We start from the raw sequence: 27,446 nt of genomic DNA, 5'->3' as shown, positions 1-27,446 counted from the left end.
GCCCAGCTCACCACCCAGGGTGGGAGACTTCCTGGGTTACATTAGGGCACTGAACTTAAAAGTCTGCTCTTGGCTTCTAATTCAGCGTTCCTTACTTAGACTCTGTGTTTGACTTGGCAGAGGGCCATAGAGGCAAAAATGGCTCTTTAATGTAAGGTGTGTTGGAGTTTGTTACTCCCACCGCAGCAATTCTAGATGACAGCAGACCCCTGAAGGAAATCCTTTAGCTTAGAATTTCATATATAAAAAGAAAAAGAATGAAAAAATTTAAATGCTTTCTACATCATGCCACCCTTCCCTCAGTTCAGGTAGAAAGTTGATGGCTGTAAACCATTGGTCTTCCTTTGCTCACAGCCCCTATGGGTACAAGCAGGAGAGAAAGGATCCTTTATTTTAGTCCCTTGAGCAGAATTGGCATCTCCTGATTGAGACGCTGATTGAAAGTGTGTCACTCTGGGAGGCCCCACCCCACACTTACTGAGTCAGTCTACTTTTTAACAGACTCCCCAGGCTGTTTGACTACACATTAAGAGAGCCCTGGGAAGCACTAGTATTAATTGATAACTGAGTCTGTGCAGTCAACTGACCATTGATCCTCACTTTAAATGATTTCATGGCTTCTTAATGGTTTCTGACTTGGAAATAGCCAAAGGGGAAAAACTGTCTGCCTTTAATGACTGAGTCCAAGTACAGCTTGCCTGCCCTCTTATTTAGGAAAGATTTATATAATGGTAGAAAATGAAAATGAGGTGATAGAGTTAGAAGAAATGCCATTTTATATGTATCAGAAAAGCAAACTAGAAAGGTTAAAGGGAACTTGCCAGATAAACTCCACTTGTAAGGAAATAATCAAGTGGAATGGAGTCTTGCTTCTGCAAGAAGAAATAATCCACCCATATTAGAGCCAACATCCTCTGGGGAGCAGTAGGGAGGGTCAAAAATGAATGCCTGAAACTTCTCAGATTAGCCCAGGGAGTTAGGCCTTTCCACCAAGCAAAGCCATAATGTTCAGCCGTACACATAGCCCCATATCACGTAGGAAATTGTCCAGAATTTAGATGTTCATAGAAAATATTGAGGAAGCCCAGTACCTACTTTTATCCTACCAGGTTCTGTCAAGTTAGTAGTATTTTCTTTTATCATCTATCTTTATAAAGATCTGATTGAAAAACATGATTTTTGAAATTAGTTCTTAATTCTTAAACAGAACTGGTTTATCCCTTGAACAGTTGCAAATTGTTGACTTTTTAAATAAAGTTAATGCCATCTGAATTTAGTTTTTTAAAGGCAATCTAAGTAATAAGAGTCTAGCTATTGGTCTGGCTATTCTTGCTCTGTAGATCTGATCCCACGGTTAGTGCTCACTATCTGTACCAGCTAGGTCCGTGCAGGATTCAGAATAAGTCTAGTGTTTGTGTAAGTGGCCAGGAAGAGCTAGGAAAGTGGGAGTGGGAACCCTGGTTAAGCCTGGCGGTTCCATTTCCTTAGATTTGAATGAGCAGTCAGAATGCTACAGGCACTGCTCCTTACCTAAAAGCTACTTGAGGTCCCCAAGGCAGGGTCTGATTGCCAGAAAAAAATTGGGTGGGCTGAGTGTCAGCTGTCACTCCTGCCGGAATAGCAGCATGTGCCTCCCTCTGCCTTCCAGATATCATTTCATATCCTGTTAGTGGAATCCAGATCACCTCCAGAAGCCCCCAGACTTGGTTCTTTGCTACAGGGAAGAGCATAAGAGGGGGCGGGAATGGGCTCTGAGTGACAGCGTGCAGTGTGGCCTCATGTTGAAGATACCAGCTGACTCTCACTCACACAGGGTGTGCTTTTTTATTTTTTAAACATTCTTCTGATATGAACACTGAAAGATAACAAGGGTAAGATGCCAGTTTTACACATGAGGAGACATGTGAGGGAGTGAAATACTATTTCACATTTTAAGTAACTTGGTCCTGATCAGACGTGCCGGTCAGTGTTTCAGAGGGTTGCCTTGGTTCATAAGCAGCACTCGCTGATCTTTACTGCCCTGTTCTCTTTTGCACTTACTAGTGGAGCATCCTGTGACCAGTTGGCATTAGAGGAGTACTTTTGAGGGGACCCTGAGATAGAGAAGGCACTTCAGGCTGCACAATTCTAGTGTTTCTAGATAACTAGAAATAGTGCACTGGAGGAATGTACTTATTCATGGGTGAGGACACTTCCAACTTTAAGAGATTATTCTGTTAATTTAAAGAATTGGGTAATTCTTGTAACATGTAACTGTGGTCTCAACATATTCCCTCTTTTTTTCTTAAGCAGATGAAAAACTCGGAGAACCGCCACGCGATGAGTTCCCAGTACAGGATGCATTCTTACTATCCGCCTCCGTCCTACCTGGGCCAGAGCATGTCCCAGATCTTCACTTTTGAGGACAGCCCCTCTTACTCGGAAGCCAAAGCGAGTGGTAGGTTCCTGGTTACACAGTCTGGATTAGAGGTGGAGAGGGTACCTGCTGGCACTGGGTCTCTGGTCCTCTCAAACAGCTTACCAGTTAGCAGCTGTTGGAAAGGTTGTATAAGGATCCTTTAAAGTACTTAGTTATGGAATGATTTTTGCTTTGGTCGATTCTCAGTATCACGTTTCTCTCTTCTGGACACATGGAGTGGTAGGAATGATACAGACTCCGATCAGAAGCCAAAAATATATTTTCTGGAGGATCAGTATGTAATATTAGGGGCCCTTTAAATGTGGTTAAGTCCTGATATTTTTGGTGGAATGAATCTGTGTATTGAAGACTAGTTTTCCAAAACTTTTCCAGTGTAAAATTTAAGGTATATTCATCTTTTGCAGGAGGAAATAACATAATAAAACATTTTTGAATACAATAGATCTCAGAGTTTATGCAGTAGCAATGCAAATAATTCTGATATAATGGCTTGGAAATAAAAAATGACTTTAACTGACAGAGCACTTTGAAACATGCAATTCCTCAACTTCAGTTTTAACTTTCTCCCCAATTTTACACTGTGATGATGGGTAGATCTTTTATGGCTGCTGTGTTCAGGTCCTATTTTTGAGTTCTTTGTATTTCAGCATCATGTTTTGATCTAGGAAAGTAAGGAGCAGTCACAATTCAGGAAATAGGGGCAATAGTGAGTTGGGATAGAAGCCCCCTATTAGAACTTAACTCTGTACTGGACAAAAGAAGCTGGTTTTCTGGATAGCTTGATTCTCTATACAGAACTGGCTTCTTTGTAAAATGAGTATTTAGAGAATGAAAATAAGAACCATGCTTTGATTTCCAAATTCAGAACAGTGAAGTCTAGAAAATCTGGAAAAGTTACTCTTTATTTTCCATACTAAATTCAAGGGTTTTGTTAGTATGGAATACATAGGTCAAGAGGACTGACAGTGTGAACTATGGAGAGACTGAATCACACATTATTGATTACACTTTGACTTTTATTAATAATCACTTTTTTTCATGAGTGGACAAGCACAATTCTGTTTTATAAATACTCATACTATTTAATATTTGCCCATGTGGTCCTTTTTACACACTGTATTTGATTCTGTAATTTGAATTATAAGATCCTTAAGGACAGGGAATATCTTTTATACCTTTTTAGCTGCTGTGATATCTGTTATTCATCAGTTTGAGGGAATGAATGAACAAAGGGATATGATCTGTAGTAAGTATGATTTGTAAGTAAGCCTGGTCTTTAAGAAGACACCATCCCAAAACAAAAGGTCAGATTCCTAACTTATTGTCTCAAGAAGCTAGGGCACAATTTAGGAATGAAGCGGTTAAAGAAATGTTTGTTCATGTAGCAAATTAGGACTGAAACTTACTTTTGAGAAGAAATTGCCTGAGCTCTTTGCTCTAGGAATAATGGAATATTTTTAGAAGCACTGGCATTCTGGAGACAGAGGTGTAAATTCAGAGCAAGGCAGTAAGACAAAAAGATAAGAGGAAATTTATTAGAGCAGAGAGGAAGGATTTTGGAGAGGCACAGTAGACATTTGAATTTATGGCAGAAAAGGAAGAGACTCAGAAGGAGAGAGGTTACAGGGAAAAAAAGGAAAAAAAAAGACCAGCCACCCCAGTGTCCATAGTGAGAGACTGGGTCAGTAACACCTGAGATTTCCTAGAACTTTTCTGGCGATACCGGTATTTGAAAGTCTAGTGTGAGGAGACCTCAGGCGTAACCTTCTGGTCCTCCTCTAACTCACTGATAATTAATCAGGAGGGGCAAGCTTCAGACATGAGGAAGATAGCTAGGAAGAAATGCAGTGGAATCTCAGCAATGTCTACTTCGAAATTGCCATAGAGAAGGAGAATATGAATTAATAGGAAATCCAAGTCAGATTATTTTTTGAAGAAATAATGGCTTTATAACTTCCAAATATATGGTGTCTTGGGTTTCTACATTGCACTTTTACAGAGCAGGTGGGAAGGGACGGAGAAGGAGAAAGTTATGGATCAATAGGAACACCCCAGGATCATCTCGTCAGCACAGATACAAGTAGGGGCCGTTTACGCCCTCTGGTGAGTGGGGTGAGGCTGGTGACAGGATGTGGGGACAGGGATGGGGCATCAAGATAGTCATTTGTGAGAAGGTAGTGGAGGCTGGCTGATTACCAGTTACACTTATCAGTTCTACCAGGTTTGAATTGAGGTCCTATGGTGGGTTACATTAATAGATAATGATTTGTAAATAGAATATCAATTATCCTATATGGGGACTTATAAGTAATTCGAAAAACAGCTTTTTCAGTAGATTTAATGTTTTGTTTGTAAAGTCTTAAGTATAAATTTATCCACTAAATCCATTTTTCTTTGGTTTCTTTAAAGGTAAGTTTAAACCTCTTTGCTATCTAAAGAAATGTGTCCAAGTTTAAGGTTTTCTTATGGTTTTGATAAGGATTGTAACATGAAAATGAAGTGTAGAGAGGGAAGGAATTACAGGGGAAGTTTTACTTTTTCTGTGTTGCTTCTGTTTAATGTTTTTCTTTGCAAAAAGGCTAGGATCCATTCTGTCTCCTTCAATGTCCTGAGAAGTATAAGGACATAGGTCAGAAATGGTGAGGCCTTAGTGTGTAAGACTTCGTGAACCATTGCAGGGACTTTTATCTCAAGTAGATGGGAGCCCCTGGAAGGTTTCCAGCAAAGGGGTGACATGTCTGCCTGTGGTTTTTAAATATCACTCTGGCTCTTGTTTAAGAACAGACTGTAGGGGGGCTACACGGTAAAGGCAGGGGGACCAGCTGGAAGGCTATTGCAGTAATTCTTGCAGAAGACAGCAGTGGCTTAGTCAGTGTGGGAGGGTTGAATTCTAAGTACATTTTGAAGATAGAAGCTAAAGATTTGGCGATGCATTTGGGATGTGACATAATGGGAGAAGTGAAGGATGACTCTGTAATTATTGATCTGATCAGGTAGGAACTTGAGGTTTCCACTTGGGTAAAGAAGTCCATGGTAAAAACAAATTTGCAGGAATTAGGAGGTTAATTGTGCACATGTTAAGTGTGCTTCCCTGGTGGCTCAGATGGTAAAAAAAAAATCTGCCTGCAATGCAGGAGACCTGGGTTTAATCCCTGGGTCGGGAAGGTCCCCTGGAGAAGGGAGTGCCTACCCACTCCAGTATTCTTGCCTGGAGAATCCCTCAGAAAGAGGAGCCTGGGAGGCTCCAGTCCATGGGGTCGAAAAGAGTCGGACATGACTGAGCGACTTTCACGCAAGTGTGAGATGTACATAACTTATCCAAGTGGATCATCAAGTTAGGGGTTGAATGAGTGAAGTCTGAGGTTGAGGGGGAAGTATCGCTGCTGGAAATAAAACTTGAGAGTTCAGTGTGTAGGTGTTATTTGAAGTTAATATGGTAGGATCGCTTGTAGAAGTGAGGGTAGACAAAGAATAGAGGACTGAGGATTGAGCTCTGAGGCCTGCCAACATTGAGAGGTTTGGTAGATGAGCAGGATCAGCATAGGGTAGGGTCAGGTAGGTACCTACTTCTACCCATGAGGTAGGATGAAGGTATCTTGGGAGCAGGGAAAGAAAGCATTTCAATGAACCAGCTAAATAATGCTGATAGATCAGATGAGATGAGGACTGGAATTGACCATGGGCTGTTGAAAGGTAGAGATGATCAGGATTATCAGTGGCTTGATGAGTGGCCAGTGTGGTGGGTATGTGGGGACCAAAGCCTGACTGTGCATTCAAGGACACATGTGAGAGAAGCATCTGGGCAGTGAGTGTAAACAGCTCCTGAAGGAGTCTTACTGGGAGGGGAGCAATACCTGGAGAAACTGGTGAGTTCAAGGAAAGTTCTTTCTTCTTTTTTAAAGAAGGAGGTTATTATAATAGGTTATATCAAGATAAGCTGGTGTGGGGGGCACACCTGTCCAGGATAATAGCAGTGACTCTTGAGTAAGCAAGGTAGGGGGGATCCCCAAGGACACCCCCTCGTAGGGCAGTGGTCCCCAAAGATAGGGGCTGGGCATGTTTTGTCACTGGTCTAAGAGGAGATCAGCAAAGGACTTAAGAGTAAACAAAAACTTCACAGCAACTTGACAAAGCATTTCTGTCTATTGAACAATAGAAAAATTGGGGCTGGTAGTTTTTATCTTTCACTTTTCTAGTAATTCATTTTTACATTGAAGTAAAATTCACCTGACATAAAATTAACCATTAACCATCTTAAAGTGTACACTTCAGTGGCATTTAGTCAGTCACAGGATTGGGCACTTTCACCTGTCTAGTTTCAAGTCATTCCCATCACCCCACAGGGAAACCCCATACCCGTGAAGCCATCACTCTGTATTCTCCCTTCCACCGTCCTTGTTAACCACTAGTCTGCTTTCTTGTTTCAATGGATTTACCTATTCTAGATATTTTGTGTAAATGGAAGCATAATATGTGGTCTTTTGGACTGTGTTCTTTCACTTAGCATAATTTTTTCAAAACTCGTACAAGTTGTAGCATATATCAATACTTCATTCCTTAGTATAGCCTAATTATATGTGTGGATATACTGTATTTTATCTGTTAATGGATGTTTGAGTTGTTTCCACTCTTTTTTGGCTGCTGTTAATAGTACTGCTATGAATATTCACATACAAGTCTTTGTTTGAAGATTTGTTTTTAAGTTCTTCTGGGCATATATGGCAAGCCACTCCAGTACTCTTGCTTAGAAAATCCCATGGACGGAGGAGCCTGGTAGGCTGCAGTCCATGGGGTTGCTACGAGTCAGACATGACTGAGGGACTTCACTTTCCCTTTTCACTTTCACACATTGGAGAAGGAAATGGCAACCCACTCCAGTGTTCTTGCCTGGAGAATCCCAGGGACGGGGGAGCCTGATGGGCTGCCGTCTATGGGGTCACACAGAGTTGGACACGACTGAAGTGACTTAGCAGCAGCAGCAGCAGCAGCAGCAGCAGGGCATATATACCCAGGAGTGGAATTGCTGATCATATGGTAATTCTGTGTGTAATTTTTTGAAGAGCTTCCAAACTGTTCCCCACAGTGGCGATACCACTTCACATTATCTCCACATTGTATGAGGGTTCAGTTTCTCTAGCTAAAAAACACACTATTTTCCATTTTTTGCATTATGATTCTAGAAATTCATTTTAATTGTATTTTATAAAAGCATCAGATTGTGGCAGACTGGAAACTGAAAAAGATTTCAACAGAACAGGTCCCTCCTTGCAGATAATTTGAAAAATACTGACCTAGTGTCCAGGTGGAAGGCTGGTTTGTTTATGTATGAGTAGCCAGGTCAGAGTAGCAGCTGCAAGTTGTTTAGAAAGAGGTGATAGGAGCATTCTGGAAATGATCTTTCCTCAACTTGGAATAAAGAGGCAGTTTCCACAGTAATACTGCTGTGTTAACAGATGCACACATGTCTGCAAGTAGGTGGCATTTCATGTCTGTGAAGTGTTAGTCCTCAGTCCTGTCTGACTCTTTGCGACCCCATGGACCATGGCCTGCCAGTCTCCTCTGCCCATGGAATTCTCCAGGCCAGAATACTGGAGTGGGTAGCCATTCCCTTCTCCAGGGGATCTTCCCAACCCAGGGATTGAACCCAGGTCTTCTGCATTGCAGGCAGGTTCTTTACCAGGGAAGCCCCTTCATATCTGTAAGCAGGCATTTTTCTCTACATACTGACTGCTTGAGTAAATTCTTAGAGTATATGTGGCTGGCCAGCATTTTCAAAGAGGCTTAGATTTAAAATGGTAAAGGTGAAAATGCTTAGATATTTTTGTCTATTTATCTTACAGCCTCAGTTTGAAAGTCAGAATTGTTGCAACCTTTTTCTTCTGGGTTTTTGGCCTCTTCCAGCTCAAAGAAGTGACAGGCTGCTATGCAAACCCACCCTTCCTTACATTCAAACTCTGCTTTTTTTAGGAGACAGAAACACAGTTGAGGTGCTTATTTTCTATAATGAGCTGTTTATGTAAAAGTCCTCGGACACACATAGGACATGAGCACCTCTGTGAGGCCAGGGGCAGAGCATTTACAGTTCACCCAAAGGTCAGATGGCTAAGGTCAGCAGAAAGGCCTCCTGAGTTGAAGGCCTCATGTTCTTTTGTGATATCTGGGCAGCTCACAGAGGCCTCTGTGTCCCCAAATAGGATTTTCTGAAAGCAATCAGCACTGACAATTATGTAGGCCAAATCTAGAAGTGCCTGATTTCACTGATGGCATGTGCTCTCTTCCCCACAAGTCGTCGTGACTAAAAGTCACGTCATGACTAAAAGTGAAGTAGTTGAGCTTTCATTCCATGAACTTTCTTGATGTTGTGCATCAGAGTTGGATTTAGCAAAAGATGATGAGGTTGAACCTCCCTGTTTTGCAGGTGAGAACAGTCAGGTGACACACAGGCTTCTGGGTTTGTTTTTTTTTTTTTTTTGACTTCATGGCTTGGGCAGGCTCTCGTCAGTGAGAGTGCAGAGTCCTAACCTCTGAACAGCCAGCAAAATCCCTTCTGTCTTTTCTGACAACTTCTTTTCCTTCCTCCATGAGACGAGAGTGCTGATGGGATGTTTGTCTTCTGTGTAGCATGGTGCCTTTTGACAAGGCCACCACCAGTCTAGAAATAGCAGGTAGTTCCCAGGGCCCAACGTCAGACCGAGGGACGTCAGACTCGCTCAAGAAGGAAGAAGTTCACTCACTGCAGCACTTCAGCAGGAATTATCAGGATATATTCTCACACACGGAGGGCAGGGAGTGAATTCATTCATCTTTGTATTCCTCCAGGTGCCTCCCAAAGTGCCATGCTCTCAGAACTCCTGGGGAGTTTCACGGTTTCTTGTATGAATAAGAAAACTGACCTCTGGGTCCTTTCTGCAGGTGTCTCCCTGACCCAGAGTTGGGGATTCTGATAAAGGACTTGGTGAAATAAAACCTGATAACATGGAAAAACATGGGGTGCAACCCCCCAGGCTGCAACATATCCTGGATTTATATTATGTAAAATCTTCTCTTTGGAAAGCTTGAATCTTGAAGATTTAAACCTTTGAATGTGATGGATTTTTGATTAATAACAGCCCTGCGTGAGAAGTCAAGAGAAGCTTAATCTCTCTTCAGGCTAAGAGAGGCCTGGTGGAGTTGCAGGCAGGATGCTGTGCCACCTCTGAGCCAGTTTGTAGAGCTAAAGAAGAAGTGCAGACATAGGAGCTCAGCTCCCGGAACCACTTCCCTGGTGCTCTTTCTGCCGGTGAATCCTGTGGTTTCTTCTTCCCTCTTTCCCTTTCTCACAAACACGTAACGCTCATACTTTCTGTAACAACACGCCCTGTGTGTGCTGTGGGGATAGCGCATTTAAGTCTTGTGGTCGTAGTATTATCCCCATTTAGCAGATGAGGACACTGAGACATGGAGAACAATGCCTGTGAAGTAGGGAAGAGAAAGGTTCCTCACATCCATGCCGCAGGTAGAAAAGCTGAGAAAAGTGATGACTGAGCTGGTCAAAAACCCCAAAAATAGCCTTAAAAAACTCACAAGTTATCAGGTGTAGTATTTACAGTACTATTTCTAAAGCTGAATGTAAACTTCACAACATGTTTATCTCTTGATTAACATGGTAAAGTCAATGTTTGATTTCGTGGTGCTATTTGAGTTTTTTTATTTAACAGGAGGGATAGTGCAACATTTGACAAAGGCAAACATTGCAAAATTAAATAGCTAGTTATTAGCTTTGAAATTTAAAGTACAAATAGAAAACCACTTTTAATTTAAGTTTTTTTTCCCCCCTCCAGGGACATGATTATTATTTTAAAATTAGTGTGAATAAAAGGCTTGTTGATTTTCCCCAGGTAATTTTTTTCCCTTTGGCTGTGTCCGTGGCAAGTGGGATCTTAGTTCTCTGGCCAGGGGTCAAATCCATAGCCCCTGCAGTGGAAGTGAGGTACCTTAAGCACTGGACTGCCAAGGGAGTCCCATCCTTAGACAACTTTTGAGAGAAACAGTATTTTATATTCTGCATAGTCGGTCAGTGGCTTATCATGAAGTGGATTTTACATTTTTGGTTTGTCTTTTAAATACAGGGCATTTTTGCTGAGGTTTTCCTTTGGGCTGAAGATTGCAGTCAGTAGGGAACACAGAGAACAGATCTCTGGAAAGCACAGTTTTAGGAACTCCCGAATGTCCTGAAAGAACCAGGTTGAACACCATGACTAGACCCTGCTGGCCCGTGTTTTCAGGGCTCGTTTTGTCTTGATGGGCTGCAGGTGTGACGTCAGGCCCCTCCCTGACTGCTCAGTGCAGGGAGCCCCATCCATGTGAGGACACATCGCACCCCATCAAGGCTGCCGATTCTGTTACTCGTTCAGAGACCCCTTGTCTTTAAAAATCCCAAAGAGGTAGTGATAACAGGGGTGTGAGCGTGGATGGACAGCAGCTGCCCTGGGCAGAGTGTCCTACATGATCATGTGTGAGATTTCCTCACTTGAATCTGACTTGACTCCATTGGGCCTTAGCAATTTTTCTCAGGCACAGTGTGGAGTAACTCCGGAGTTTATGTTCCCTCCTCAGCTCCTCAGAGGCCCAGCCCAGGCCAAGTACAACTTGAATAACCTTCAGGAAAGCTGTGCTGTCCTTCTGTCGGCCGCTGTCTTTGAAAATTGCCTCCAGAGTTAGTGAGCAGGAACAGTTAAGATTTACAAACAATGATGAAGCTTGTCATGCATCTTTCACCATTCATCATCCAGGTGCCGTGCCTGGGCGGTGAAGTGTTCTTCATAAAAACCAGCTCAGTGTGAAATACACCTCGCTGCAGTGTTTACTGCTCTGAAGCTCGTCAGCGGCCCTTTATAGTAAATCCAGATTGCGATGTGACATTACAGTATATCATTGCCCGGCGCGGCGGGGTTTACACTGCGAATGAGTGCAGTGCACACCAGATGAGGTGTCCAAATTGAGTTATGTCAGAATTTGGCTGTTATATGGGGATAGCTTTTGTTTTCCGAACACTGAAAGTTAGCTTTATATGTATTTATATTTATATATAGGCATATACTTCCCATCTTGCACATATACATGGGTATACAGTATATGCTGGGGTCAGGTTCCAACTGGGCTTCTGCTGTAAAGAATGGTGACCGGCTTTTATGTCCCTTCCAACTGTTGTTCATTGAAATTGGCATCAGCGGAATCTTTGGGGGAAACTAGAGTAGATGGTTATTTCATGATAGAGGTGGTTTCATTTTGCTGTGTGTAAAGTGGTCATATTTTCCATTCTCTCTTACACACAAAAAAAGGGCCCCTCTCTGGGGATTATGGTGGTACTGGAATGATCCCTTGGCAGGAGGGTGAAGAGAGGAAATGACACAGGACCAGCCTGTCGCTCTAAACACATGCACTCAGAGGAGGGCTCCGAAGTCCGTTGCTTGGTTATTATTTTTTAGTGGGTATCAGAATCCTAGTGCTGCCTCTGTTGTCTTGAAAGATGCTGCTTCCAGGAGAAGATTTATGGTGTTTTAGCTGAAATCGGCAAAATAAAAGAGCACACTGAATTTATTGTATGATCAGGTTTATTTACATTCACCCTAAAAGCGCCGATATTAAAAATGAGCTCCATAAAAAGATAATATTCAGAGATAACAGCAGGCCCTGCAGTCCCACGATCATCTTTTTAACACACATATTTTTAACTTTGCTCTTCAGTGTAGCAGGGTTGTCAGGAGAGCCATTGTGTGGTCTTCACACACCTGGCACTGCACTGAATCCAGGGCCTCTCCCTTCTATACCCCAGATCTAGGGCAGGGGTCCCCCCATTCTGGATGCAGAGGTGAATATAGCCCTCCACCAGTGTTCTCCGCTCTTCTTCCTGGATGTGTTCCCTCTTGGTTGCAGCGTTTCTTACTTGAGATGGATTAACGGTGCCACGTCTGAGCCTCCCGAAGCGGCACAGGACACTGTTGTAGGTGTGCAGTGCCGGCCCCCGGGGAGGGATGGGACAGAAGCCTCCCACTGACGATGGTGCCTGAGGAAGGAGGAAGAAGTCGCTCATCAGCCCAACACCATCGCTTTGTTAGGGTTGTAAGATTAACTCAGGTGTCCAGTTAAAGTTAAATGTCACGTAATGTCTGTGGTTTATTTTAATGTTTAATAAGTATGTCCACAGTATTTTATTATGTTAAAAATTATTTGCGTCTGAATCTGGCAACCTCGGGCTTCATCTGAGTCCCTCTGAACCACCATTTTCTGGCACTGGGGTAAAAGGCAGAAATGAACGGTAGATGGAGCAGAGCAGTACCTTCACTAGCATATTCAGCAGTTTTAAGAGTTGTTTCATTTATATCTCTACAAAAATAGTACAAGAGGCAGTGCTGATCATGTTCAGAATGCTTTCCTGTTTGGGTTGAAGCTCTTTATGGGTTTCTCCATGAAAAATTTCTGGATTATAAATTCTCCTTGTATATGTTAACTGTATTGTATCTTCCTCTGTCTAGGTAATTTGTAGGTCTGGATGTTTCTCTTATCATATATCATAGGCTAGCTCCATTAATATAAGAGGAAATAAAATGAGTCCACTGCTGCTTAGACTCAAGATGGAAATGTATAGTTCTTGTGAATGTGGTTCAGTTGCCCCCTTGTATCTTTACCGGACATTACAGTGAGTTTTGAACAAAACCAGTTCCTATCTCTTTCGTGAGACCTCCTCACACCACACCAGGATGTGAACCAGTGACTCAGTAAACAAGTGGTAAATTCATGGAGTGCCAATTATGTGTTTGTGGCTCTAGCATTATGCCCAGGAGATGAACTATGGCCCAGAACATGCTGCAGTGACGGCTAAGTGTCCCCATATCTCGGGGACACAGGCCCTTCCCTTCGTGTCCAAAGTAGAACAGTCTTGCCTCTAAGCCTCTGCAAGGTGTGCAAAGGAGAAGCCATGTGCCATGCTCTGTTGAGCATTTTCCAGACTTGGTTGATGACTTTGCTGTGAACCTAAGAGAACGTTTTCTTCTCCAGTTAAAGAAGCCAGGATCACAACCAGACTCTGGATAGGTGTGCTACGTACACAGACCTTGCCAGGCTTGCTTTCTGTTTCTTATATGACTGTAGAGGTGGGATGGCAAAGGAGAAAAGTAAAGATATGCCCATCTGGATACAGAGTTCCAAAGAATAGCAAGGAGAGATAAGAAAGTCTTCCTCAGTGATCAGTGCAAAGAAATAGAGGAAAACAATAGAATAGGAAAGACTAGAGAGTTCTTCAAGAAAATTAGAGATACCAAGGAACATTTCATTTCATGCAAAGATGGGCACAATAAAGGACAGAAACCATGTGGACCTAACAGAAGCAGAAGATATTAAGAGGTGGCAAGAATACACAGAAGAACTGTATAAAAAGATCTCAATGACCCAGATAACCACAATGGTGTGATCACTCACCTAGAGCCAGACATCCTGGAATGTGAAGTTAAGTTGGCCTTAGGAAGCATCACTACAAGCAAAGCTAGTGGAGGTGATGGAATTCCAGCTGAGCTATTTTAAATCCTGAAAGATGATGCTGTTAAAGTGCTGCACTCAATATGCCAGCAAATTTGGAAAAGTCAGCAGTGGCCACAGGACTGGAAAAGGTCAGTTTTCATTCCAGTCCCAAAGAAAGGCAGTACAAAAGAATGTTCAAACTACCATACAGTTGTATTCATCTCACATGCTAGCTAAATAATGCTCAAAATTCTCCAAGCCAGGCTTCAACAGTACCTGAACCGAGAACTTTCACATGTTCAAGATGGATTTAGAAAAGGCAGAGGAAGCAGACATCAAATTGCCAACATCCGTTTGATCATAGAAAAAGCAAGAGAGTTCCCCCAAAACATCTCCTGCTCTATTGACTTCCACCAAAGCCTTTGACTGTGTAGATCACAACAAACTATGGAAAATTCTTCAAGAGATGGGAATAGCAGACCACCTTTCCTGCCTCCTGAGAAATCTGTATGCAGGTCAAGAAGCAACAGTTACAACTGGACATGGAACAACAGACTGGTTCCAGATTGGGAATGGAGTACATGACCCTGTTGTCATCCTGCAGAGTACATCATGAGGAATGCTGGGCTGGAAGAAGCAGAAGCTGGAATCAAGATTGCCAGGAGAAACATCAACAACCTCAGATATGCAGATGACACCACCCTTATGGCAGAAAGCGAAGAAGGACTAAAGAGCCTTTTGATGAAAGTGAAAGAGGAGAGTGAAAAAACTGGCTTGAAACTCAACATTCAGAAAACAGAGATCATGGCATCTGGTCCCATCACTTCATGGCAAATAGATGGGGAAACAGTGGAAACAGTGACAGACCATATTCTTGGGCTCCAAAATCACCACAGATGGTGGCTGCAGCCATGAAATTAAAAGACACTTGCTCCTTAGAAGAAAAGTTATGACCAACCTAGACAGCATATTAAAAAGCAGAGACATTACTTTGCCGACAGAGGTCTATCTAATCAAAGCTAGTCGTGTATGGATGTGAGAGTTGGACTATAAAAGATGCTGAGCGCCAAATAATTGATGCTTTTGAACTTTAGTGTTGGAGAAGACTCATGAGAGTCCCTTGAACTGCAAAGAGATCAAACCAGTCAATCCTAAAGAAAATCAGTCCTGAATATTCATTGGAAGGATTGATGCTGAAGCTCCAATACTTTGGCCACCTGATGAGAAGAACTGGCTCACTGGGAAAGACCTGATGCTGGCAAAGATTGAAGGCAGGAGAAGGGGACATCAGAGGATGAGATGGTTGGATGGCATCACCAACTCTTTGGACATGAGTTTGTGCAGACTCCGGGAGTTGGTGATGGACAGGGAAGCCTGGCATGCTGCAGTCCATGGGGTCAGAAAGAGTCAGACGTGACTGAGCAACTGAAATGAATACTAACTGAATTTTGTGTGAAACTATAATCTTCAGTACTGACAAAGTTGTACAGCCCTCATCGCTGTCTAATTCCTAAGTATTTCCATCCTCAAAAGAATCTCCATATGGAGTCACTCCTCATTTCCACCTCCCTCTCAGCCCCTGAAAATTATTGTTCTACTTTCTGTCTCTATGGATTTGCCTATTTCTGGACATTTCTTATGAATGGAATCATATAATATGTAGCCTTATTATATTTGACTTTTTTGACTTAGCATAATATTTTTGAGGTTCATTCAAAGTGAGGCATGTAACAAGGCTTCATTATTTTTTCTAGCCAAATAACATTTCAATATATGAAAAGGCTTAATTTTAGTTTGTTTTGAGTTACAAAAGTATTGCAGGTCCTGGCAAAACTGTTAAACCCTAAGATTCTCAAGGGGAGATACTTATTTTATGTCATTCTGTTAAACTGTTTATCTCATTCTGTTAAACATCTTTCAACTCACCACATGAATGTCTATAATGAGTAGAACCTACTGTATGAAATCAAATGACACCTGTAACTGGCGTGCCTAGGTTCCCCATACCCAGCCCACCAGGTCATGTGATTTTCCTGTTTTATATTAATACTATTTACACTAGTCTGCTAGGGCTGCTGAAAAGAAAGAAATTCACAGTTCTGAGATTTAGAAGTCTGAGATCAAGATGTCATCAGGGTTGGTTTCTGGTGAGGCTCCTTTTCTTTGGTCTTCCCTTTGTGCATACAGAGAGAACAAGCTCTGAATTCTTTTCCTCTTCTTATAAGAACATTAGTCCTGTCAGGCTGGGGCCCTACCCTTAAGACCTTACTATGTAGCTTCATTTATGTTCCTAAAGGCACTGTCTCTAAATACAGTCACATTGGATGCTAGGGCTTCAGCTTATTAATATAAAGGGTGGGACACAAAGTTCAGTCCATAACACTGGTGAAGGGTTTAATGTCTCTGAATGTCTTCCTCTTCTTGATGAGGTTCTTGAGAAGTAGAAGGATGCTGACGTCAGGTGGGCCAGTGTGTACAGACTGAGTGGCGTATCTTGTCTGGTCTTAACTGCTAACTGTCCAGCATTTGCTGCCCGTTCACTCACTTCCCAAGCTGTCCAGCATGCTGACCCCAGCTGGTAGCAGGCCCTCATCTGCACGCTGGGTCCCCAAAGCACAGAGGTTTTTAGAGATGTAAAATGCCACAGTCAGGCACACCCCACTCACCCAAAGCACTTTTCCAGATTGTTGCTTTTCTTTTTCTCATCCCTCCCTACCTGATTTCTTTCTCTCTCGCTCTCTGAATTTGGGGAAAGAGTTTCTGATTCCTTGCAATTTTTGCCCTTGGAGTGGTCTGTAACCTTAAACAATTAAACCCTGATGTACTGCTACAAATTAGACTCTCTGCCACTTTTCCTGGCAAATAAGGTGGATAAGAATTAGGGCCTTCCTGCCTAGTGAAATGAATGAGAGAGTATTGCATTGTTTCCTGATGTTATTATGAACCAATTCAAAAGTTGCTTCATGGTAAACTTGAGGTTAGTATTTATGAATTAGTTAATGTCCCTTACAGATCAACCAAATAGAGAAAATAATCTCTTACTTTTTGAAGCACTTTGACGTACCATCATCTTGTTTAATTCCAACAACAATCTTCTTAGGTAATAAGAGGTCTTTTTTCCTTGACACCAGTTCTAACACAAACTGGGTGTCCTACCATTCAGTCCAATTTTAATACTGACTATCTGGAGTTAGCTGAGACCCCATGGGTTAAGGGCTCAGTCTCACAAGACTGCCCCCACTTCAGATGCCAGCCATAAATGGGGTGCTCAGGCTACACACATTTCTGTCTGGGCCATTACAAATCTGGGGGTTCCCATGACTTCTCCTTGGGTTTGATGATTCACTAGAATGACTCACAGAACTCCGGAGGGCACTTCACTTACTGTTACTATTATGAGTTTATTATAAAGGATATAACTCAGGAATGGCCAATGGAAGGGATACCTAAGGTGAGATATGAGGAGAGGGTGGGGAGCTGCTAAGCCCTCCCAGCACCCCGATGTACTCACCAGCCAGGAAGCTCTGAGAAGCCCAATCACCGAGGGGTTCTTAGGAAGGATTCATTACTACATATGAGTGGTTATAGTATTGGCCATCGGCGATTAACTCAATCTCCAGCCTCTCTGTCTCCCTGGAGGTTGGGAGATAGGGCTAGACGTTCCAAGCTTCTCATCAGGGCTGGGTCTTTCTGGTGCTCAGCCCCAACCCTGCATCTATGAGTAGCCCCCATCCTAAAACCATCTAGCCCACCAAGAGTCACCTCATTAGAACACAGAGGCTCCTATCACCCTTCTTACTCCAGAAATTCCGTGGGTTTTCGGAGCTCTGTGGGCTTCCCTGATAGCTCAGTTGGTTAAGAATCCACCTGCAGTGCAAGAGACCCAGGTTCAATTCCTGGGTCAGGAAGATCCGCTGGAGAAGGGGTAGGCTACCCACTCCAGTATTCCTGGGCTTCCCTTATGGCTCAGCTGGTAAGAATCCACCTGCAGTGCGGGAGACCTGGGTTCGATCCCAGGGTTCGATCCTAGGATTGGGAAGGTCCCCTAGAGAAGGGAGAGGCTACCCTCTTCAGTATTCTAGCCTGGAGAATTCCATGGTCTGTGTAGTCCATGGGGTCACAAAAAGTTGGACACGACTGAGTGACTTTCGCTTTCACTTTCAGGGCTCTTTGCTGGCAACAGGGACCAAGTCCAAATACTGTTCTGTGATAACACAGGTTGGTAGAGCAAATATCAGTGACCTGTTTTGGGGAAGAGGGCTTGCGGGACAGACGGCGTAGGTGGCAGGTGACAGTGAAGCTGGGTGGCCTTCTCTCTGATTCAGTGTCTCTCCGGCCCACTTTCACCCTCACGCTGTCCCACGGGATGGCAGCCCTTGTCTTCAGCCCTCTGCCTTAGACCTGCCGCAGCTAGTGCAGGAGCTCCTGGGCACGTAGGCCTGTTTATGTTTCAGTTAATTAAAGGTCTAGTTCCTCTGTCATGCTGGCCTCATTTCAGGTGCTCAGTAGACATCGGGGGCTGGTGCCTACCGCGCTGGATAGGGCAGAAGTAGAGCGGTTTCCGTCCTCAGTCCTGTTGGGCAGCGCTGTCTCAGACAGGGGAAAGCTGTTCTGTTAGGACTTTGAGTGATGAGGTGGAGTGACATAGCCTTTAAACCTAAGATAAAAGTGACACAACAACCACAAGTTCATCAGACACACTTTAAAAGTCTTTTGTGGGTGCGTCAGCGCTTATTCAAATGGCCTGTCAGGTTGAGGAGAAATAGTTGACTTGGACTGACTGAACTCTGATAAAGTGTTAGTTGATCTTTGGGTCTAATTGTGGTGCACACTTTTTTTGGTTTTGTTTTGTTTTAAATAACATGGATGGAAGTAAACTAGAACCTCGTTGCTCTTAGTCCAGGAATGATAGTACTTGCTCAGGGTGGAAAACTTGTCTCATGGTCATGGGGCAGCATGTGAGTCTTGGTCCTTGCCAATGATTGCTTACGTTAAAACCAGGAGGGTAAAGTGGCATTGATCCCCTCTCAGATACAGCATTTTCAGATACTGTTTCCCATTCCTTGGGGTGCCTTTTTACTTTGTTGGTTGTGTGGTCTGATGCACAGATTTGTAACTGATGAAGTCCAGTTTGCATACTTTTCCTTTTGTCATCTATGTTTTTAGTGTCATGACCAATAAATCATTGTCAAATCCAGTGTCATGAAGTTGGGTTTTCTTCTAAAAGTTGGGTTTTGACCTGCTTTGAGTTAATTTTTATATATGGTGTAAGATAAGGGTCCAGCTTTATTCTTTTGCGTGTGGATATCCCAACCCCATTTATTGAAAAGCCTGCCCTTTCCTCATTGAACAAGGCAGAAGGGGAAAATGGTGAAAGAGTCAAAGTTTGACACTTGCCTGTGGCTTTTTTTCTATGATCATCAGAGAAGAGTAGGCATTGAATATTGAATGAACAGCACAGGCCTACAGTTGGCAGTTGATGATCCACCTGGATCTCTGTGTGTGCGTGTGTGCAAAGCTGTTTCAGTCGTGTCCGTCTGCCAAACTCCCCTGTCCATGAGATTCTCCAGGCAAGAATACTGGAGTGGGTTATTGTGCCCTCCTTCAGGGGATCTTCCTGACCCAGAGATGGAAACTGCATCTCTCACATCTGCATTGGCAGGGGGTGGATCTCTGTGGTAAGTACATTTCCTAGGGTTAGTTTTTACTTTTGTTTACTTATCTCTCCCTCCTATTTCTACTGTATCTTTTTTCCCCCCACTCCTTAAAGTGCTGAAATAAAGAATAGGCTAACAAGGGAAGGGAATCCTTCCACAATCGGGATCCTAGTGGGTAAAGCTGTGAGAGCAGAAGGGCACATAAAACTGGCTGGTTTTCCATTTTCCTGCTTGGTAGTAAAGTTTTCTAATAGAAGGGGACAGACATGTTAATTTTTAAAATACTCCATTTTAAGGGGTCATCTGAAGCTGCTTGTCAGTGAGAGATGGCAGAACCTCTTTCAGTGAGCCCCAGTGGCAAAACCATGGAATCCTTTTGTGTCCTGTAGGAATATTCCTGAGGCAACACTTCTGGAGCTGCGAGCAGATAAATAAGCAAAGACGGCGAATGAGGATGCCAGACTGGTTGGCTGCAGCCCGGAGTTGTCAATCACCCCTTAACGTTTACAGAAGCAAAAAGTCAATGTGTAGTTGTTTTAATTTGACACACTCTTGGGTTGAGAGAGTGTAATTGCTGGAGGGGACAGTTAAGTGGCTGTGTGCCTTGTCAGTTTGTCTGGGTCTGACTCCCATGCTGAGTGCTTTTCTGATGAGCAATAGATTGGGTTAAATAGAGACATAATTGCTCGCTTCCGCATATTGGTCCGCCTTGCCTTGTACTACATTTCTTTCAGCACTTGCCTGAGGCTGTTGGGGTTTATGCTGCAAAGAGAGTCCGTATGTTCATTTTCATGAATCACTGTCGACTTTTGAAAAGCAGTTGTTACAGCGCTAAGTGGAATATAATAAATTACACCCCCTCCAGACCCACTGGAGTAAATCAGAACTGCTTATATCCATCCAAGTGGTCTTTTGAGTATAAATGACTTTTTGTTTACTTATCAAACCAAATATTGTCTCCAGGGAATGGAGGCAAATGATTTGCTTATTTTTTAATCCTGGGGATTACATTTTGCTGCTGTTAAACCAGAGAGGAAATTCTGTATATAGTTAGTTAAGAAAGTCTCCCCATGCAGTAAGTGAAATTATTCCAAAGTCATTTTCAAGACCAATTCTGGGTGTTAACCTTGTCTCCAACCACTACTTAAAATGTGCCAGAAAGGCAGTGAGCTCTGAAAAGAGAATGTGGTTTCTTGCCCAAGAAGTTTCTAAGCAAAGAAACTAAATTTGGGAAAGTGTATTTGTCTCTTTGAATTCCTTGGCTCTGCTTCTTTCTTCTTTTCTTCATTCCTTGCTTGCTTCTTTGCTTATGACTTCACTGGGTCTTTGTAGCTGCACATGGGTTTTCTGTAGTTTTGGAGAGTGGGGTCTACTCTCGTTATGGAGCACGGGCTTTAGGTGCCGGGGCTTCAATTGTTTGTGGTGCATGGGCATGGTTGCTCTGCAGTATGTGGGATCTTAGTTCCTGAACCAGGGATCGAACCTATGTCCCCTGCATTGGCAGGTGGATTCTCAACCACTGGACCACCAGGGAAGTCCTTGGCTCTGCTTCTTTATGAAGGAGGTGTGGTACATGGTACTTACATGTTCTGATTGCTTCTGCAACTTATAGTGACCAGAGGTCTGAGGGTCCATGCTTGGGATCCTGATGTTACTGAGTTTGATCATGGTGGCTCTATTATTACGAAATCTGTTTCACATTTATCACTGGTTGGAAGAACTCTCTCAGGGTTTTCTTTTCTTTTCTTTTTGGTTGGGCCATTGTCTTCTTTGACTTACCTTTCCCGTGGGACTTGCCAGGCACATTAATAACGTCTGTCTCTCAGTGACTCACTAATAATCTTTTATTTTTATTATACTTTTCCTTTATGCTAAACACAAATAATAAAACTTGCCACTTTAAACATTTTAAAGTGTAGAATTCAGTGGCATTAAGGGCATTCATGATGTCATGCAGCCATCTCTAGAGTTGGTTAGGTTACTAGCCATCTAGCCATCTCTAGGTTACTCTAGAGTTGAAGACAATCACTGATCTGGGAGGTGCTAGGGTAGCGGGGTTGTCAACTCCAGGTGGCCCTTCTAACCCACACTGCCCTTCATTGGGTGAAAGCCACAGCATTCGAGGGCTACCTCCAGGGTCCCAGGGATACCCCATTCCTCTAAGAAGTACATGTCGCTTGAGTCCTGACCTCGCCTCTGCTCATCTTCTATTAATGGTTATGTCTGCTTTCTCATAGTAATACTTTTGTCTTTATATGCTTATTTTCTTGTCTTCATGGTTAGATTTTCTAAAGCTTGGTTTGTTTTATTGGTCCTTTCATATCACCATCATATGAGTTTATTCGTTCATGTGTAGATTTTGATTGACATAACTTAATCTGTTCTTAAAGAGATTTTTGAAAATCTTTATTTCTACATGTTTGTTTTATGACCCACAGAAAAAGTGGATATTTGTGGTAATAGAGCCGGCTGGCTTAAGCGAAGTTACTCCCCTAAATAGTGTAATAAATACATAGGATTCACACTCAGATCTATCACTTCCTCCCACCCCCTTGTATTATGCTGCTTCGTGAGGTATAAAGGGGTTGACCCAGGTGGTGCTAGTGGTAAAGAACCTGCCTGCCAATGCAGGAGCTGACAGGAGCTTCTCCATCCCTTGGAGGAGGGCATGGCAACCCACTCCAGTATTCTTGATTGGAGAATCCCATGGACAGAGGAGCCTGGCTGGCTATAGTCCATAGCGTCACAAAGAGCTGGACACAACTGAAGCTGCTTAGCAAGCATGCACAGTTGAGTTTGAGCCTACTGAAATTCTTAGAAAGGTTACAGTTGAAAGTGCTCCTGCTGCTGCTGCTAAATCACTTCAGTCGTGTCTGACTCTGTGTGACCCCATAGACGGTCTCTCACCAGGCTCCCCCGTCCCTGGGATTCTCCAGGCAAGAATACTGGAGTGGGTTGCCATTTCCTTCTCCAATGTGTGAAAGTGAAAGGTGAAAGTGAAGTCGCTCAGTCGTGTCCGACTCTTAGCAGCCTCATGGACTGCAGCCCACCAGGCTCCTCTGTCCATGGGATTTTCCAGGCAAGAGTACTGGAGTGGGATGCCATTGCAGTACCAATTCCAGGAAAGAAACAGAATGATGTCATGTTGGACTTTTGTCATTTCTCCTTCAGTATCCTCACGATAAGTATGCCTACTTACGTGGGACTTTTCCTTACTTCTGGTAGCCTACTCCACTCTTATCCATCCCTTTTTTGAGAAAAAACAATTTGATAAATAATATGGTAAAATATTATTGATTTTATGTCTTAGTCCTCTGGAGTATTTGAATTTTAAAAGGATATCAGGGTTTATTCTGAAGAAATTCATCTTTAATGGTAGAATTTCAGATATTTTTGTCCTTGGGTGGCAGGCATATTTTAAGGACAGACTCTTGTCCCCTGATTTTTAAGTCACTCTTTTATATACGTAACCACCTCTTTTGTGTACAGGGAGCCAAGCCTGACTCAAGCATATTGGTGACTGAAGTGCTTTAAATTTGGCTTTATCCCAAATACTATATTTGTGCCCCTATTGTAATATCACACACTTACAATAACAAGCTATGTGTCATAAAATAGTTATTTTATGTTTCAAACATAGACATTATAGTATATTTTTTTCTAGTTGTCAGTTGTTTACTTTGGAAGGTGCATGACTGCTCATGAACAGGATAATTTAGTAAACTGTTTGCCTAAAGTACACACCCCAAAATGACTAACAACCTATGGAATTGTCCTGACCTCTGATAAAGACCCTCTGTGTTTAACCAATGAGGAATAATAATGACATCCACAGCACATTTTATCAGTGAATTAGATCTTTTGCAAAGTAGGATTTTCAAAAATCAAAATAGTTTAAATTGGTTTATATGAACAGTATAACTGCACTACAGTTTTTTTCTGTCATACTAGATTGCCATCAGCCATTCATACTGCCATCAAGATTAAACCTGCTATACACCTGTTTTGTACTGTGTTCATCTGAAAAGTACTTAAAAATCAGAGATTTAAAAGAGAGTACTCAAAAATAACTTTGGAAAACAGCTCCTATATAAACAGACAGACTAGGCATTTTCATCTCTTGTAGCTGTGTTCTCTCTACCAGAGGGTCTAGTCTGATAGAATATAGGCCACAACACAGAAAGGAGAAAGCAATTCCACCTGCTTCCTTGTTGACATAGCCTGGGGGACAGTTATATTTCCACTGGGGCTAAAAATGTGCTGTGCGGTCTTCATTGTCAGAAGAGTTGAAGATGTGGCCTCACCATGTAATGGGCACACGTCCAGGTCTGTGAGGTCATACTGGCAACTATTGAGATTTACATGAGAAAGCAAGTGATTGACACTTCTCTAAGGACTGGATTCATAGACCAAGTCAGTCGAGACACCAACGAAATTATAGTGTTCGGAAATTCGTTGTGAAAAGTTAGATAAGTGATCTGATTTCCACCAAGTCTCCCAGCACAGTCAGCCATTGACTGTGAGGCAGAGTTTGTCATGTGCCACCTGAAGCTCTCTTCTACAGCAACATGAAGACAGAGAATTTGAGCCTTCTATTTAATGCCTGAATCCCAGGGACTGGGATGAGCTTAGTGTGTCATTGACAGAGAAAACGCTAATGTCTCAACTAGGGAAGAAAGGTCTTCACATCATCTTTCAGGAGTAATTACTTAATGCTGAGTTAGTTCTGGTTTGTACTTGATTAATTTTGACTTTAAGTAGGCACTTAAACTTTTAGAGCTTAAAATAAATGAAGATTTCAGGAGTTGTAAAACAAAAGAATTTTAGCTCCGAGAGAGCATTTAGAAGCCATTGAGCTCAACCCCCTCACTTTATAGACATGGAAACTGAGGCCCCATGTGCAACTTGCCTAAGGGATGGTGTGGTCTTAGAGACAAATTCTGTAGAATCCAAGAGTGTGTTACAGTACTTACTGCAAACTGTCCCCTAACGCTCTGGTTTTAGATTTGAGTCTGAACTGGACTGTGTTAGCCTTGCTGATGGATAGGTTTGCCTGCTGGTGGCCCTGGTCAGGCCCCATGGCATTTCTGTTAGATGTATCAGGAGCCCTTGATACTGCTGACCGGGAGGTATGGGAGCTTGCTGGGTTGACTGGTTCATTTTTTATTGTCTCCATCCTGCTTTCATGGAAAGTCACAGGAGGTGAAATTGGGTAATTACTTACCACGTTGAAAGCTCACCTGCACGGATCGGCCGGGAAGTCCGCCTCTTGTCTTGTGTCCATTTGTGCTTGGTGAGGCCTGTGGGATGGGTCCACCTTGATGCCCACCCCCCATTTCCTCCAACAGACATGGCCTTTGCAGAACCCATCGTCATTATCTTAAATCCAATGAAGGAAAGCATCCCTTCTACATCAGGCGGGGGTGCCGGTTCTCCTCTCCTCTCTTCTCCTCAGGCCGATGTAACTGGAAAAAATCAGACCCCTTTTTGTTGGACACGACTGAACTTTTTTGAGATCACTTTTTTTTTTTTTTTTGCTCCCTCGGTGTCTGGTTGCCCTCACATTCCCAGATCCTGTGGTTCCATTTCCAACTCTCCTGCCAGGGGCTCAGGGTTCTGGGTAGGGGTCAGCCTCTCCTCCCTGGCAGCCTCCCTGCTCACCCCTCCTATGTGCTCTGCTGTTTGGGGCTCAGAAGTTTCTTCACCAGGGGGTCTCTTCTAAAGAGGATATAGGGTTCTGCCCAGTGACCCCCACTATACTGTCTGAAACACCTGGAATCTGATAGGCAGCAGATGGATACCTTTCCCCAATCATTGACTTCACCGAGTCACATGTTGGATCCCTGAAGCCTCTTTTGATGGAATGTAGATTTAAAAGCGGAGAAGGCAATGGCAACCCACTCCAGTACTCTTGCCTGGAAAATCCCATGGACAGAGGAGCCTGGTAGGTTACAGTCCATGGGATCGCAAAGAGTCTAACACGACTGAGCGACATCACTTTCGCTTTTCACTTTCATGCATTGGAGAAGGAAATGGCCACCCACTCCAGTGTTCTTGCCTGGAGAATCCCAGGGACAGCAGAGCCTGGTGGGTTGCTGTCTATGGGGTCGCACAGAGTCGGACACGACTGAAGCGACTTAGCAGCAGCAGCAGCAGATTTAAAAGATGTGGGCACTAGGTGGCTGCTTTTCTGGATTCATTTGCAAGAGGCAAACGTGCAACTCAGGTGATGCTTGGGGTTCAAAGCTGTCTTTTTCAGCAAAATCTTGGCTTTCTGGAGGGGAGCTCGGGCAGCAACTTTGTGAATGTGAAGAGGAGGGCTCACGGCTCTCTGGGTCATGTCAGCAGAGTGCGCTGCGTGAAAAATCAAACCAGCAAACCTATCAGACTGTGGCCTCGTGGTGGACAGACCCAGGTTCAAGTCCTGAGTACAGAATCTGGCCCTGACTCTCAGCACTTGTGTGACCTTGGATGTTAATCACCCTTTCTGAGCCTCAGTGTTTATAATCTATCAAATGAGGATGTTAATACCCACCTCCCCAAAGGGCTTTTTTGAAGATGGTAAGTAAAGCACAGTGCCTGCAACGTGATAGGGGCTCAATGAATGATGGCAATGATTATTAATAATTATGCTAATAAATAATGTGGGCTGAACCTCATCTCACCTAAGTCAGCACTTAGCATCTCCTGCCTGGGGCTGATAGTCCAGCCTTCCTCAGGAGTCCTGTTTCATCGCCCCAGCGTCCGCCAGCCTGCGCTCATTAGAGAAAGCAGTTAACTCCTACAGTGAAAGAGCAGAGAGCCATGCTCCCAGCAGTGGCCTGTTTTCTTTGATTTCCTTTTATCTTTGCTTTTTGTCTTTTCACATCACTTTTTATTACTATAAAAGCAATCTGTGTTTATTAAAGCAAATTAGAGCCTGTGGCAGCTGATAGTTTTTCACAGAAGGTTCTAAGGACTTTTTAAATAAATGGATGACCTTGGTTTAGCATTATAAAAAATTTCTCCCTTAACTACCAAACTCATTCATTAGCTAATGCTAATATTGTATATTTTTCTTTTCTTTCAGTTTTATCTGGTTCAGTGTTACAACTAGCATTATTTCCTAATGAAAATAATTAAAAGTTCATTTTATCCTCTCTTCCAACATGAACAATTCTGGAGCCTCATTGAAGCACTAGAAAACATGAGACTTACTGTTAGCCGAAAGTAATTATCTTGTAATGTCAGTTCTTTAAATACCAGTTATTTTCTGGTTAGCAACAGGACTCAATTCTAGTTAAGTTCCTGGAGACCAAGTGAAGGGGAAGCTGATTATTAGCTTGAGATTCTCGTACGGGTAGATGCTTTGAAAGGCTGTGAGTTCATTATAGGGTGGGGACCCAGACCAATGTGGGTCCAGAACCTTACTCAGCAAGAATACGTCTTTTCTGTAAATTGTGGAAGCCTGACATAGGAAAAGTAAAATTGTAGGATTCGCCAACATAATAATAGTACCTTTTGTATGCTGAAAGGTACAGGCAACACTTTAGAAATTTGCTCTGCCACAAAAGGTGACATCTCTGCAGTGTCTAGAAGTCACCTCCTTGAAATGAGAATACCAACAGGAGCTTGGGGCCTGAAGTCTGAGTTCATCTCTTGGGTGAATTAGTTTAGCCATTTGCCTTTCATCAAGAGCTTCAAGGAGTAAACTGAGAATGGAACTGTCTGGAGCGGGCTGGGGGAGGTGTTGGGTGTCAGTCGGCCAAGGGCAGACCAAGGGAGAGGGGTCAGGGAGCACCGGCTACCTAAGAACAGAAAAAAAAGTGCTCAGAGGTGAGGGAGGTACAAAGGAACAGGCAAAAACAACTGAGAGAAGATTTACCATCTTCCCA

At 43.1% G+C, this 27,446-nt stretch overlaps 1 protein-coding gene across 4 annotated transcripts in view; it reads left to right on the top strand.

The window, feature by feature from the left end:
- The window catches only part of DMRT1 (doublesex and mab-3 related transcription factor 1), a 93,309-nt gene that overhangs the window by 50,079 nt on the left and 15,784 nt on the right, over nt 1-27,446 (top strand). For 2 of the 4 annotated variants that reach the window (XM_055427878.2, XM_088837693.1), the window contains exon 4: nt 2,293-2,437. In XM_055427878.2, the coding sequence (XP_055283853.1) occupies nt 2,293-2,437 (145 nt within the window). Of the gene's footprint in view, nt 1-2,289; nt 2,438-27,446 lie in introns of all 4 variants that reach the window. The other 2 variants (XM_088837694.1, XM_088837692.1) reach the window with 1 other exon arrangement.

The sequence above is a fragment of the Moschus berezovskii genome, chromosome 7 (genome assembly GCF_049115385.1).
Source record: "Moschus berezovskii isolate FMDL1 chromosome 7, NW_MosBer_1.0, whole genome shotgun sequence".
NCBI classification, from domain to species: domain Eukaryota; kingdom Metazoa; phylum Chordata; class Mammalia; order Artiodactyla; family Moschidae; genus Moschus; species Moschus berezovskii.
This window is presented reverse-complemented; position numbering and strand designations above follow the sequence as displayed.